General features: G+C 31.8%; 1 protein-coding gene across 4 annotated transcripts in view; it reads right to left on the bottom strand.

Moving 5' to 3' along the window:
• Positions 1–15,332, bottom strand: part of LOC114336211 (synapse-associated protein of 47 kDa) — a 161,356-nt gene that overhangs the window by 77,621 nt on the left and 68,403 nt on the right. For all 4 annotated transcript variants that reach the window (XM_050663315.1, XM_050663318.1, XM_050663316.1 and 1 more), the window contains exon 4: positions 7,677–7,798. In XM_050663315.1, the coding sequence (XP_050519272.1) occupies positions 7,677–7,798 (122 nt within the window). The remainder of the gene's footprint in view (positions 1–7,676; positions 7,799–15,332) is intronic.

Here is a 15,332-nt window from a genome sequence, read left to right on the forward strand (position 1 = left end):
AATAAGATACTGAAAGAAAGTGAAATGTCGTTCTCTCTCGTGTCCAAAATAGGGGATCTTTCAAAAACGGCAGCAATTAATGCCTCCTTATTCATTGTACAAACATTAAAACAAAAAAATACCCGCCGGAAAAACCTAAATTCTCATTCGAGTAAAAGCGGTCAGGCGGGTTAAAGCGGTTGGCCCGCGCGAACCTGCTTTGACTATGTTCGTGTACATTTAAAGACGTGCATTCATTTTCAAAACGTTTAAAAGCGGGTCCGCGCGGTTTGACCGTAAGCGGAAACCGCTTCCACTATGTTCGCCGACTTGAAATATTATATACAATAAATATTGTATACAACAATACCGTTAAGACTTTCACCTAAAACTATCATGACAACTGAAATGACCTTGAAATGACAACAATAATTCGTATACGAGCATCACGATTCGAATGGTCCATACCCATTCGAGTCGTCGTATACGAAAAAATTCGTACACGAAGTATTCGAAAATACAAGACACCGGATTTCAAGCGAAATTCTTCTAATTTCGTATGCGAAATATGCTCGAATGAATTCGAAAATATAACCTCTGTCCAAAACCAAACCGAACAACAGAGAAGAAAAATCCTAAAACTGCATCTACACTTCTCCAAGAAATTAACGCAACACCTTAAAAATTGGCAATTTTTAATGTCTCGAAATTCCTAAACCTGTTGTCCGATTAAAGTGATTTTTTTAACATGTTATAGCCTTGATATATTCTTTAATATCACTGTAGCAATATTGTTGTTACAACAGGTAAATTGTCATTGTATACCGGGTGTACCAATCCAACTGTGATTTTTTCTCAAAGTTCGCGTCACCCTGTGGAATATTCTAGCATTTATAAAATACTGAAATTAGGAACCAATTATAGCTTCATGTTTTCTTAACATTCTGTTTTTTGATTCATTCGCTTATGTTAGAGTTAGATAATAAAAAAAGTTAGGTACTTTAACATCTAGCCTTGTTTTTCATCAATACAGGGTATTTTTAAATAAGTATGGCAAACTTTAAGAGGTAATTCTGCATGAAAAATAATGACAGTTTACTCTATAAACGTATGTCCACAAATGTTTCGTTTCCGAGATAGGCGGTTTCTTAAAAACTGACGATTTATTTATTGTTCTAGAACCGGTTGAGATATGCAAATGAAATTTGGTGGTGTGAGGTAGTTATTGTGCATTTTTTGAGATACAATTAAGAATTTTATGTTCACCATTGGCGCAAGTAAGGGTCATATTACCCGTATGTGCGCCAATGATGAATATTAAATTCCTAATTGTATACCAAAAAGACGCAATAACTACCTCTTAAAACCCACCAAATTTCATTTGCATATCTTAACCACTTTTAGAGCAATAAATAAATTGTCAGTTTATAAGAAAAATTTCAAAACTCCCTATCTCGAAAACGAAGCATTTGCGGGCATACGTTTATAAAGCAAACTGTCATTATTTTATCATACAGAATTACCCCATAAAGTTTGCCATACTTATTTAAAAACACCCTGTATTGAAGAAAAACAAGGCTAGTTGTTAAAGTACCTAACTCTTTTATTATTCAACATAAGCAAATACATAAAAAAACAGAATGTTAAGAAGACATGAGGCTATAGTTGGGTTTAAATTTCAGTAATTTTATAAATGCTAGAATATTCCACACGGTCACGCGAACTTTGAGAAAAAATAATAGTTTGATTGGTACAGGGGGTATACAATGACAATTTACCTGTCTAGCAGCAATATTATTACAGCGATATTATTAAAGAATAAGGCTATAACATATTAAAAAAGTCACTTAAATCGGACAACAGGTTTAGGAAATTAGAGACACCAAAAATGACCCATTTTTAAGGTGATGGGTTAATTTCTTGGACGTGTACAAAACATTCTGTGAATGCAACAATTTCTACGTAGGAGAAACTTTACTAATCTGTTCTCGTTCATCCTAGTTCATGTTTAAACTAATTCAGTTTTCTTTTTTCAATTTTTTTCTTTATTGGTTCCTGACTTAGCACGTTTCTGATGTTTTCGTTCCTTTCCCTGTCCATCTTCGTCTTACCAGCTATTTTTCTCAGCTGCTTCATTTCTGCTGTATATTTATGGCACTTTCATGTCTTTTATTTGTGACCCATGTCTCGCTTGCATATAGAAGAGTTGGTACTGTGATTGTATTATTAACATGTATTTTTGTTTCCTGGCTGATTTCTCTTTTTCCCAGTATCGTATTATTAATCGCATAATATATTTCCGTAGCTTTCTTTGTCCTATTTGCAATTTCTAGGTCTAGCTTTCCGTCATTCGATATTATCGTGCCCAGGTACTCGTAGGCCGTCACCCTCTCCAACTCTTGTACTTTACAGAACACTCGTGTTTCGCCTCCAATATTTTGTTCCAATTGCATATCTCAACCTGTCTTGAAGCATTAAATAAATCGTCAGTTTTTAAGACAAATTTTAACATCTCGTATCTCGGAAATGAAGCATTTGCGGACATATGTTTATAAAGCAAACTGTCATTATTTTTTCATGCAGAATTACCCCTTAGTTTGCAGCACTTATTTAGAAACATCCTATAATGAAGAACATGGCTAGTTGTTAAAGTACCTAACTTTTTTATTATTCAACATAAGCGAATGAATCAAAAAAATAATGTTAAGAAAACCGGAGGCTATAGTTCGGCTTTAATTTCAGTATTTTATAAATCCTAGAATATTTCACAGGGTGTGGTGATACAGTGACAATTTATTTGTCTAGCAACAATAATTTTGTTACAGCGATATTGTTAAAGAATAAGGCTATAACATATTAAAAAATCACTTAAATCGGACAACAGGTTTAGGAAATTCGAGACATCAAAAAGGACCAATTCTTAAGGCGGTGGGTTAATTTCTTGGAGTAGTGTAGTTGTATCGATAACACCAGCTCAAATATTAACTTTATTTCCGTATTTTTTTAGGATTAATATCATTACTACCTATGTTTATTGTGAATACAGCTTTCAGTAAAACTGTGGTATTTCTGCATTACAATTGCATAACATTCCATTCTGCTTTTAACATAATCATCAGGCAATTATTATATCGACATTACCTTCTTCTTCTAAAGTAGGCAAAATACTTGTTCAATCCTCGGCAACTTGTAAACAGTCACGACAGCCTATAGGCGATTTGACATTCTTACTATTGTTTTGCACCGTTCTACCATTAATACATTAATCAAAATAACTGTGCCGCTTCATTCTTAACTTCAAATATCTCCAAAAATAATGACTTTATCGTTACAAATAAGAGTATCTTATTTACATTGAAAGACCCGTGTTGAGCTGCCCCCCCCCCCACTTGCAAAAATCAAAAAACAAATAGCCCTGATTTATAAGCTATTTATGAGCTTTCATATTCCGCAAACTAAAAATTTTGAGCTCGTTCCACTGAGCAGGAATTTAATACTTTAGTGGGGGGGCTGAGTCAGCCCCCCCCCCCCCCACTACTTAAAAATAGGAATATTGAATCGGTTTTTGCGGCAGAATTACGAGCTATTTATGAGCACTTGAAATTATATAGTTCCGATTTTTGAGCTCATCCCCTTCACCCCCAAACAACCTTTTAATTGATTTAACTTAAGAGAAAAATACTGAGAAAACTTAAAATATTTCGTATTGCGGATATAATTCCTATAGCTTATATACTCTAAGAATAAACTATTAAATCACGTGCATTTCGATTATTGAGCTACAACCCCTTCGCAAGAAAACCACCCTATCTTCCCGGCTTAAGAGAAAGTTGTACTTAAAATGCATTAAATTAATTATTTGGCTACTAAATATCATTTAATAATTTATAAGCTTGCAAATTACGCGCATTTAGATCAGAAAATTGCAATTTATTTTGTATAGTGCAGTCACTGAAGGTAAAAATCAACGATTACCTTCAATTTCGGTGAACCTTGATCGATTTTCACGAAAATTGGTCAGTGGTTAGAGGATACGTCAAGAAACAAAGGTGACATGGTACCTTGCGCCTTTACCCTGAGGGTGGATACCGCCCCTTCTCGGGGGGTGAACATTATTTTATAAAAAATAACTGCACAAATCAATAAAAGAACAAATTAAAAGCAAAATTTATTATATAAAGTTATTAAAATAAGTCAATACTTTTTAAGTCATTAAAGATCAAAGATTTTATCGTTGATCGTGAAAAAAAAATGCATGTTTTGAAGCGGTTTTTCGTAAATCACTGAAGAACTGTAAGTTTCTACACAAAAGTTAATATGTAGTAGTTTAATTCGTATAACTTATATTTTAAGAATAAACTCTTAAATCACGCGCCTTTCGATTATAGAACTACAACCCCTTCGCAAGAAAACCATCCCATATTCCCGGCTTAAGAGAGAGTTGTACTTAACCCTTAAGTACTAACATCTTAAATCAACGGCGCAAACACTAACTAACCGCCTGACAGACGGGTTTCACAATTTACTGGTTATTTTTCTTTTGTTAAATATTATAATGCAAAAAAATATTTCGATGACTTACTGAAAGTATTACTTATCTAAAAAACACAGTAATTGATCTAGTTTTTCTGTATTTATTAAAATACAAAACATTATAACAAGAATGGAAGGATTGTTTGTGTGACTTTTTATTCCTGAAAAAAAGTGTGATAAAAATGAAACAAATTAAAGAATCTTGATAAAAATTTATAATCGAGTTAATCAAAGAGTAATAAATATGAAACTAAAAAAAATTTAAAAAATATTAAAACAAAAAAAAAACTGACAGGCACTCAAATTTGTACAGTGTAGCAATGGTAGTCAGTGGCAACATTTTCATCACAAATTGATCCCACTTTGCTTACGTCGTCTTCTACCTTATCAAGTCATTTCAAACAAAATTCCTCATAGTCTTTATGCCCTTATTTGAACTTTTTGACGAACTGGGGCACATTATGTTTAATGAAGAACTGGGCACAAACACGTCTATTAGACGGGAATCACATTTTGAGTCTAAATATCTTTCGAATAACAACCTGCAGCAAATTGCCGAATTCAATACTAGTAAATAACAACCCAACTTAAAAAGTCATAAACGGATGACCTTCAAATTTTTCTAGGAAGGGAAATATCCCACTTTCAACAAACAATGCCGTCTGAGAGACGGTGTGTTAGTACTTGAGGGTTAAAATAATATAAATTAATTATTTGGCGACTACATATGGTTTAATAATTTATGAGCTCGCAAAATATACGCATTTTAATTATTGAATTGCCATTTTCTTTCTATAGTGCAGTCACTGAAGGTAAAAATCAACTATGACCTTCGATTTCGGTAAATCTCCATTCATTTTCACGATTGACAATAACAACTTGCGGTTTTAGCCTGGGGTATATGTCACCCCTTCTCGGGGGTGAAAATTACTTTATTAAAAATAACCCCACAAATCGAGAGAGGGACAAATTGTGAGCAAAATTTGTTATATAATGTTATTAATAAATAAATACTTTTTGAGTTATTAAAGATCAAATATTTTAATTTTTGTGAAAGAAAATGCATGTTTTAAATCGATTTTTCATAAATAACTCAAAAACTGTAAGTTTTTACACAACAGTTTTCATCACTAAAATTGAAGCTAATAAAAAATGTAATAAATTGCTTACTTGAAAAACCCTTTAATGTTAATTTAAAATAAGTTATTGGTAATTAAATGTATATTTTTTTCTGCGACTATTCAAATCTAAGGATTCAAGCTTAAATAACGGGAAAGAGATGCATTTTATAACACTTAGGTACTAAATACTTGTAAAAGTACTTAGAAATACATATCAAAAATTAGCTCCAAAAATAGTTGATAGCATCAAAATCCGCTCACCAATTTTCGTGAAAATGAATGGAGATTTACCGAAATTGAAGGTAATAGTTGATTTTTACCTTCAGTGACTGCACTATAGAAAGAAACTGGTAATTCAATAATTGAGATGCGTATATTTTGCGAGCTCATAAATTATTAAACGATATCTAGTCGCCAAATAATTAATTTAAATTATTTTAAGTACAACTCTCTCTTAAGCCGGGAATATGGGATGGTTTTCTTGCGAAGGGGTTGTAGCTCAATAATCGAAAGGCGCGTGATTTAAGAGTTTATTCTTAGAATATAAGCTATACGAATTAAACTACTATTAACTTTTTTGTAAAAACTTACAGTTTTTCAGTGATTTACGAAAAACCGCTTTAAAACATGCATTTTTTTCACGAATAATTAAAATCTTTGATCTTTAATAACTTAAAAAGTATTGACTTATTTTAATAACTTTATATAATAAATTTTGCTTATAATTTGTTCTTTTATAGATTTGTGCAGTTATTTTTTATAAAATAATTTTCACCCCCGAGAAGGGGCGGTAACGACCCTCAGGGTAAAGGCGCAAGGTGGTACCATGTTACCTTTGTTTCTTGACGTATCCTCTAACCACTGACCAATTTTCGTGAAAATCGATGAAGGTTCACCGAAATTGAAGGTAATCGTTGATGTTTACCTTCAGTGACTGCACTATACAAAATAAATTGCAATTTACTGATCTAAATGCGCGTAATTTGGAAGCTTATAAATTATTAAATGATATATGTAGTCGCCAAATAATTAATTTAATGCATTTAAGTACAACTTTCCCTTAAGGCGGGAAGATAGGGTGGTTTTCTTGCGAAGGGGTTGTAGCTCAATAAACGAAATGCGCGTGATTTAATAGTTTATTCTTAGAGTATAGCTATAGGAATTATATCCGCAATACGATATATTTTAAGTTTTCTCAGCATTTTTCTCTTAAGTTAATCAATTAAAGGGTTGTTTAGGGGTGAAGGGGATGAGCTCAAAAATCGAAACTATATAATTTCAAGAGCTCATAAATAGCTCGTAATTCTGCCGCAAAAACCGATTCAATATTCCTATTTTTAAGTAGTGGGGGAGGCTGACTCAGCCCCCCCCCCCCCCCCACTAAAGTATTAAATTAGTGCTCAATGGAACGAGCTCAAAATTTTTATTTTGCGGAATATGAAAGCTCATAAATAGCTCATAAATCAGAGCTATTTGTTTTTTTAATTTTTGCAAGTGGGGGGGGGGCAGCTCAACACGGGTCATTGGAAGTATTGAAGAATCGAAAAATTTAGCTAAAATAGTAATTCCACCAGTGAATTCACTTTCTCATGTCAACGTTTATTTAACATAATTAATTTGGTAGGTTGTACAGTACATACAGTCGGAAAAATGAAAGATTACCCATGAACGATCATATCAATCACCTATTTTGTATTTGTTGTCTTTTTCTATAAATAACAAACGAGAGAGAAACAAATACAAAATAGGTGATTGATGTGATCGTTCATGGGTAATCTTTCATTTTTCCGACTGTAACAGTTTTTAAATTACTAAATAAAACATCTACAGTAACTCAGTAAGGAGCCACATTTTTATTTAAGTGATTTGGGTTCAATCTTAATATTTTGAGCCCAGCAATCTACAATTAAAATATTTCTAATGATTAATGAAACACTCTGTATAATATATTCACTGTGTGATAACGAATTGTAGATCACTACATATTTGATTTTTGTTTAAAGTTATATTAAGTTTTATATATAAAAAAAACAAAATACTTACATTTTTCTCGACTGATTCTTTTATCTTAGCACTTGCCTCGCTCACGGTCTTACCAGCTTTATTTACAGCAGAATAAAGAAAACTACCAAAGGATTTAGCGCCTGCTAAAGCTTTAGTTTGTACTGAAAAAAACGGTATTACTGAACTTTAGATATACATGTTTTATATGCCAAAAACAAAAATATGTCAACGTTCTTTGTTCTGTCACAAACGGATTTGAAGAAACGTCAGTGAAGATATTGAACATATTCGAGAATGAAACAGCAACATAGAAGTTTGTGTAAAAAGGGTAAGTGAAGAAAAAAATGTAAAAAAGTAAATTTAAAAGGTTCAAAGACATTCACTAAACTTTCACACAACATATTTCTGGCATATCACTTTGCGACTATTTATTGATTGTTATATTATATAATATATTTACATAAACATTTACCTGTACCAATAAAGTTCTAAGAGTGTATGATTGGACCGAAGATATATATGAAGACACAAGTGCATGAAGGGTCTATGTGACATTTGCAAGTTATTGAGAAAAATTAAGTTAAAGTTTTTATACTAGAACTTTTTTACTATAAGATCTACATAAATAGACTAAATTTATAGGATAGGTAGTCCTAAAACAATATATTTATTAACACTATTAAAAAAAACTTAAAAAAAATATTTTTAATATATTTTATATATGTAATGTAAAAAGTGTACATAGATACTTTATGCACTTACATTTTAAAATTTACTGTGTACACAGATCCTTTATACTCTAGTAACTTAAAAAATATTAATTTTAAAACGTGTTTGGTCTGTTTGAAAGATTTTGAGGTTCGAACAACTTACTTTTAACATAAAAAACATGTTTTGAAAAATTTGTCACATAGACCCTTCATGCACTTGTGTCTTCATATATTAAATGCTATATAAATACAGGGTGTTTCATTGGGAACAGGAAATACTTTAATGGTGAATAGATGTCACCGAGCCGGCTCTAGATATAGTACATTTTTTGCCCTACCGAGTTTTATAACCGAGTTACAGGGTGTTTTATCGATTTTGCCCATTTCTTTCCTAAGCCATAACTTTAGAACCACCCTGTATATTTTTTTGATATTGGTACACATATGTCTCATTCAAAACCCAAACGACCGACATACTAACCATAAGAAAAATCCAGGTCCGGATTAACAAAAAATTATAAAGTAATTGTGACCTTAAAACAACACCCTGTATATTGAAATTTTTAAAATCTGTTTGCATATTTGGAAAGAGCACAAAAAAGTAAGTTTAATGGTTCGCTTCAATTTTTCGGCCAGACAATTTTATGACTTTAATTTTGAAATTATATTGAATTTTTTAAGAACTTTGACATTAAAAAGCAGATATTATTAACTTTTAGTTATAAATTATTAAAGTTAATGAATAAATACTCATTTTAAAAATAATCAATACTTATTTACCACATTGGAACGACCCAATTACTAATGACAAGAAAAATCCAGGTCCGGATTAAGAAAAAAATACAAAGTAATTGTGACCTTGAACTAACACCCTGTATATTGAAATTTTAAAAATTTGTCTGCGCATTTTAAAAGAGCATGAAAAACTGTGATTAAAGGCTTATTTTAATTTTTTCGCCGTTGATTTAATTACATCAATTTGAAATTATATTGAAATTCTGGCTTCATATATTCTCTGGATTTGTAGCTATATGCACATCATTTAAAATTAGAATTGTGAGAATTGGGATATTTTAATGATTTAGTAAAGAATTTAAAAAAAACTGCTATATCTAATAAAACAAAAATTCGTTACAATTCAACAATTTAACATAAATTAAAAATATTTGAACTATAACAGTTGCTCAAAATGTCCGCCATTTTGTGCGATGCATTTCCTTGCTCGTTTTAAAATATTTCGAATCGATTTTCTAAGTACACCTGGTTCCAAAAAAAACTGATACGACTCTTGAAGCGTATTTTGTAGAAAATTGAGCAGTGTATTTTGAAGGATAAATACTTAATATTTACATACTGTCAATGTCACTGCCAAATCTTAAAATTTGTCAGATAGCTTATTCTGTTCCACGGTTATTAGACTTTATTATTAATACTTTCTCCGCAACTGAGAGTATCTTATCAACTGTATTGTTTTTAAACAATAGATGATAAAATAAAAATATTGACAGTTCAAAAATGTGAACATTATTGCATTGTGTGTGGCCTAAGTTTGGGCTGAAAACTGAAATGTATTACATTTTTACAAAATTTTGGAATATGTTTAATTACGTAGACCAATTTTAACAGTTGTTTTCAATACAGATTTCAATCCTCTACAAATAGTTTCTAATGTCTTTTGATGTCAAATAATTAGGGAAGCTGGAATTTAACAGTTTAGAATTTTACATTGAGTTAATGCAAAATTGTGACGCATGTCAAAATTCTCAATGTATTTTAATTGTATTCATTTTCTTCGAATCCTGAGAAAACTAATAAATATTTTTGAAAAATTTAAACTCAGAATGAAAGACTACATTATTACCGAGGACTGAAAGTCCCTGAAAACTTCTATAATATTTATTTTAATAAGTTACAGGGCTGAATTGAATATTAATTTGTTTTGTTGTATAATCCACGTTTACAATAATTATGTGATCTATTTGATGTAAAAACTATCATTTAGATAGTTAATATAAAAGTTTAGATAGATTTAAAATAATAAAAACATTTAGACCTTAATAATTAGTACAATTTATGAATTAACATAATATGTAATCAGTTGTTTGTTTATTTTATTATTTGTATGTCATAATAAATATAATGTCAGATCAATCAAATACACTGCTCAACATGATCAAATCTTACTAAGAGTCGTATCAGTTTTTTTAGGAACCGGCTGTACATTGGGATTGTTCTTCATTTTTCTGGTAACTTCTTGTGACCTTGACAGAATTAATCAATATGATTTCAAAATTGCCGTAATTAAATTATCTGCGCAAAAATTTGACATGCACCTTTTAACGCAGTTTTTTATGCTCTTCTAAAATACACAAACAAATTTTCAAAATTTCAATATACAGGGTGTTGTTTCAAGGTCACAATTACTTTATATTTTTTTCCTAATCCGGACCTGGATTTTTCTTGTCATTAGTAATTGGGTCTTTCCAATGTGGTAAATAAGTATTGATTATTTTTAAAATGAGTATTTATTCATTAACTTTAATAATTTATAACTAAAAGTTAATAATATCTGCTTTTTAATGTCAAAGTTCTTAAAAAATTCAATATAATTTCAAAATTAAAGTCATAAAATTGTCTGGCCGAAAAATTGAAGCGAACCATTAACTTACTTTTTTGTGCTCTTTTCAAATATGCAAACAGATTTTCAAAATTTCAATATACAGGGTGTTGTTTTAAGGTCACAATTACTTTATAATTTTTTGTTAATCCGGAGCTGGATTTTTCTTATGGTTAGTATGTCGGTCGTTTGGGTTTTGAATGAGACATATGTGTACCAAATATCAAAAAAATATACAGGGTGGTTCTAATGGCTTAGGAAAGAAATGGACAAAATCGATAAAACACCCTGTAACTCGGTTATAAAAGTCGGTAGTGCAAAAAATGTACTATATCTAGAACCGGCTCGGTGACCTCTATTCACCATTAAAGTATTTCCGTTTCCCAATGAAACACCCTGTATACATATACACACAATCAAACTTATATGGAATCACCATGTATTTAAAATCAATATTTATTTCTTTTGAAAAACCTTATTTCTTGTTAAAGGTTTTTATTGAAAATAAACAAACCGATAGAACAGTCAACTCATCTCGGTAAGTTATAGATTATTTGCTTTAGATATAAATTGAAAGACAATAAACTAACTTTTGCGTTCAACAACGAAAATATGCAGCATGTGGGATTATCGGACGTACAAAGGAAAACGATTATTGGTCTTATGGAACAAGGAATATCCCAGAGGGACACAGCTACAGTTGTAGGTGTAACTCAGGGTGTTGTATTTAAAATATATGCTGGGTATCATGAATTAGGAAAGCTTAAAAATAGAGCAAGACAAAGTCGCCAAAAAGTAACAACGGCTCGCCACGATCGTTCATTGTCCAAGTAACTAGAAGAGGCCCAACAATTTCTCACCTGCAGCTCCAAAGGCAGCTTTTAGAAGCTACGGGTGTAAGTGTTTCAGTTGAAACGATAAGAAAAAGAGTTCGTGCCAAGGAGTATACAGTAAGAGACAGTTACGGCTTCCTGAGTTATCCAAGCAGCACAAGATTGATCGCCTAAATTGGTGTCTTCAACACCAAAACTGGAACATTGGGAACTTGCCAAATGTGCTATTTTCAGACAAAAATAGAATTTTCCAGGATTTGTGTAAAATCAGATGACCGACAAATTCGTATACTTAGAGGGCGAAGAAGACTAGCAAAAATTGAAACTGCCAGATCTGTTCACAGGTCTAAAGAAGGAAGTGTCATGTTCCAGGCATTACGATTGGTAAAAAAACTTCTCTAATTTTCATTTAACCAACTTTAACAGCTCGCAGCAATGTTGATTTGGTTCTAGAATCTATAGTTAGGCTCTGGAGAGGTGCAATGGGAGAAATTTAATTTTCATGCATGATAATGCACCTTCACATATCACCAGAGGGACGACAGGATTCCTTGAAGGAGAAGATATCACTGTTCTAGAGTGGCCCGCTTGCTCACCCGACCTTAAGCCCATAGACCATTTGTGAGATATGCTTAAAAGAAACATTAAAGCTCGCAGGGGTAATCCATAAAGGGTCTAGGACGTTTCATCGCCGCCGGTTCATCGCCGCCGTTTCGATGCCGCCAGTTCATCGCCGGCCGATTCATCGCCGGCCGATTCATCGCCGGCCGGTTCATCACCAGTCAGTTAATCGTTAACTGATATATTTCCGAATTTTCTACCAATTTTCGACAGTTACATTTATTATTTATTTTTAGTATTAATTAGGAGTTCTAGGAAATGCAAGATATGACCATTCCCGTTGCCATACTTAATCTTTTAAGTTAGAATAAGTGAACATCAGTCTTATATTAAAAATAGAGAATTTGCTAGATCTCAAATATGTCAACACGCATGGGATAATGAACATAGAGTTCAGTGGAGAGATTCAAGTATAGTCCTGAAAGAATCAGATAGTAAAAAGAGATATATCAAAGAATCGGCTCTTATTATGCTAAATGAAACCAATTGTGTCGCAAATTCCTCGGTAGAATGCAGTAGGATGTGGTTACCCATACTGAAAGAGGAAGTCAATAGAAAGAAAATACCACGATTAGTAAACATATCGAGTTAGTACAAATTTTATATTTTAGTATTACTTATTGTATATCTATATATTATTAATATTATTTATAATTTAAACATATTAAAGTCAGAATTTGGTATTAGTTTTTTGAAAGTAAATTAAATGTAAGACCAAATACTTACGATGTCGGGATAGTATCACGAGGTTTTTTCCTGGTTTTTCCTGGTGATTTACTATGGAATCTCTAACGCGAGAATTTTACTGTCATCGTTGCATTTGGTTGTCTTTTTAAAGACAGATCACATGCTATGATTTTTTGGTGACGGATATTCTTGAGTTGGGATTGATTTCATGTAATCGAATAAACTATCTTTTAGTAAAGTCGTCCCAGGAACGCAACTCATAAATATTGGCGATATCATTTTAAAGTCTTCTACTTTAAAATGTATAATATACGTCTGAATTGCCAATATAAATGAGTCAGATTAAATAAATTATTAGAAGAATTTTTTTACTTAGCAACAACATTATTGTTTGTTTTAGTAGTATTTTGTATTTTGACAACGAAACCCGATTTGGGCTTCGAAACGTTAATAAAATCATTTTTTTTTTGGTAAAATTGTGGCTTATTTCCCATTAAAAATAGTTTATTATAAAAATGCCACAAGGAAATAGCTTCAGAACAACATTAATCTTTTAATAGACTTTTAAACTTTTATAATATAAAATATAATTTAACACTACAAATTTAATATGATTTAGTACCAAATTTAGGGGAAGTAGAAATAGAACAGTAAATTAATATAATAATATTTTATATCTTTTTATTTGTCATAATTTTTGAACTGAATTTAACGTCGCGTCGTGTCATCTCCCATAATACAAAATCAACTGACTAACTGGCGATGAAACGGCCGGCGATGAAAGGGACGGCGATGAAATGGACTGGCGATGAACCGGCGGCATCGAAACGGCGGCATCTAAACGGCGGCATCGAAACGGCGGCGATGAACCGGCGGCGATGAAACGTCCCATTCCGATCCATAAAACACCGCACGGCTAGTACAAGCTGCTCTTGAAGAATGAAACAACATACCACAACAAAATGTTGACAATTTGATTAGGAGCGTGCCCACGCAAATTGAAGTTTGCATAAGAATGGGTGGTAAGAATGACTACAAAATAAAAAATCAATAAATAAATAAAAACAATTTAAAAATTATTCCTTTACGGTGAAATTTTTTATGCTATTGACTTCAAAAAAAATAGTTTCAATTTGTTATTTTAAGACTATCGTTTTCTTTAATTCGTATGTATTGGTGATTAAATTGCTTTAAAATAAAAATGGTTTGACTTAGAAAGTTGGCTTTTCAAGTTAGTTTTAAAAATAAGAAATATAAGATGATTCAATTTCAGTTTGGTTGTGTATGTTATTATGAAACATAGTTTTCTTAGAATTAGGGCAAATACAGCGTTAACAAATTCTAACATAGCGTATGAGTAAATGCAATCAAAAAATTTTCGACACAATAAACAGTCGAATGTGTATATTGCATTCACTGATGAATCGAAATTCTTTTCATAATCTGCATTTACAGTTTCCCCCTTGATAGCTTGTAATTTTTGCTGACATTATTGTCAACTAACTAATTTATTTGGTTGCAAACATTTGACTTACATTTATTGCCCAATTACGAACGGTGCCAATATTTAAAAGAAAACTCGGTAAACCCTACAGTCCATTGCAAAACTAAAGCATTTTACAACAGCATGCCCTATAATTATTATCTATCTCTCTGTATATCTCGCTATGTATATCTTTCTAAGTAAATATATAGATGTATATTTCTCTATCTCGCACTTTTTCTCTATCTATAACTATCTCCGACTTTTTTTCTATGTATACCTCCCTCTTTACCTATAGATTTCTCCCTCTCTTCCTCTTTTTGACTCTCGCACTCTCTCTTTCTTCGACTTTATCTCTTATTATATTTTTGTCACTGACTATCTCTCATGGATTCTCTCTCTCTTCATATCTCATAGTCTCTCTCTGTCTCTATCACTTCCTCTATTCTGCCTCTATGTCTCTCTGACGGCATCTCTCTGTGTCTATCTCTGTCTATATTTCCCTGTTTCTATTTTCTCTCTGCCTCTCTCTCTTTATGTCTATCTCTCTATAGGTATCTAATTATCTTTATTATTAATATCTCCCTATGTCTCTAACTCTCTTACTCGCTGCATGTCTGTGTCCCTATGTCTCTCTTTCTCTCTCTCTGTCTATCTCTCTTTCAGTCTCATAGAGAGATAATCACCCTGTTCACGTTACTGTTTTAATACGAATCTACGGAAAAATAAGCATTAAACATCAAA

This window comes from Diabrotica virgifera, chromosome 10 (genome assembly GCF_917563875.1).
Source record: "Diabrotica virgifera virgifera chromosome 10, PGI_DIABVI_V3a".
In the NCBI taxonomy this organism is placed as follows: Eukaryota; Metazoa; Arthropoda; class Insecta; order Coleoptera; family Chrysomelidae; genus Diabrotica; species Diabrotica virgifera.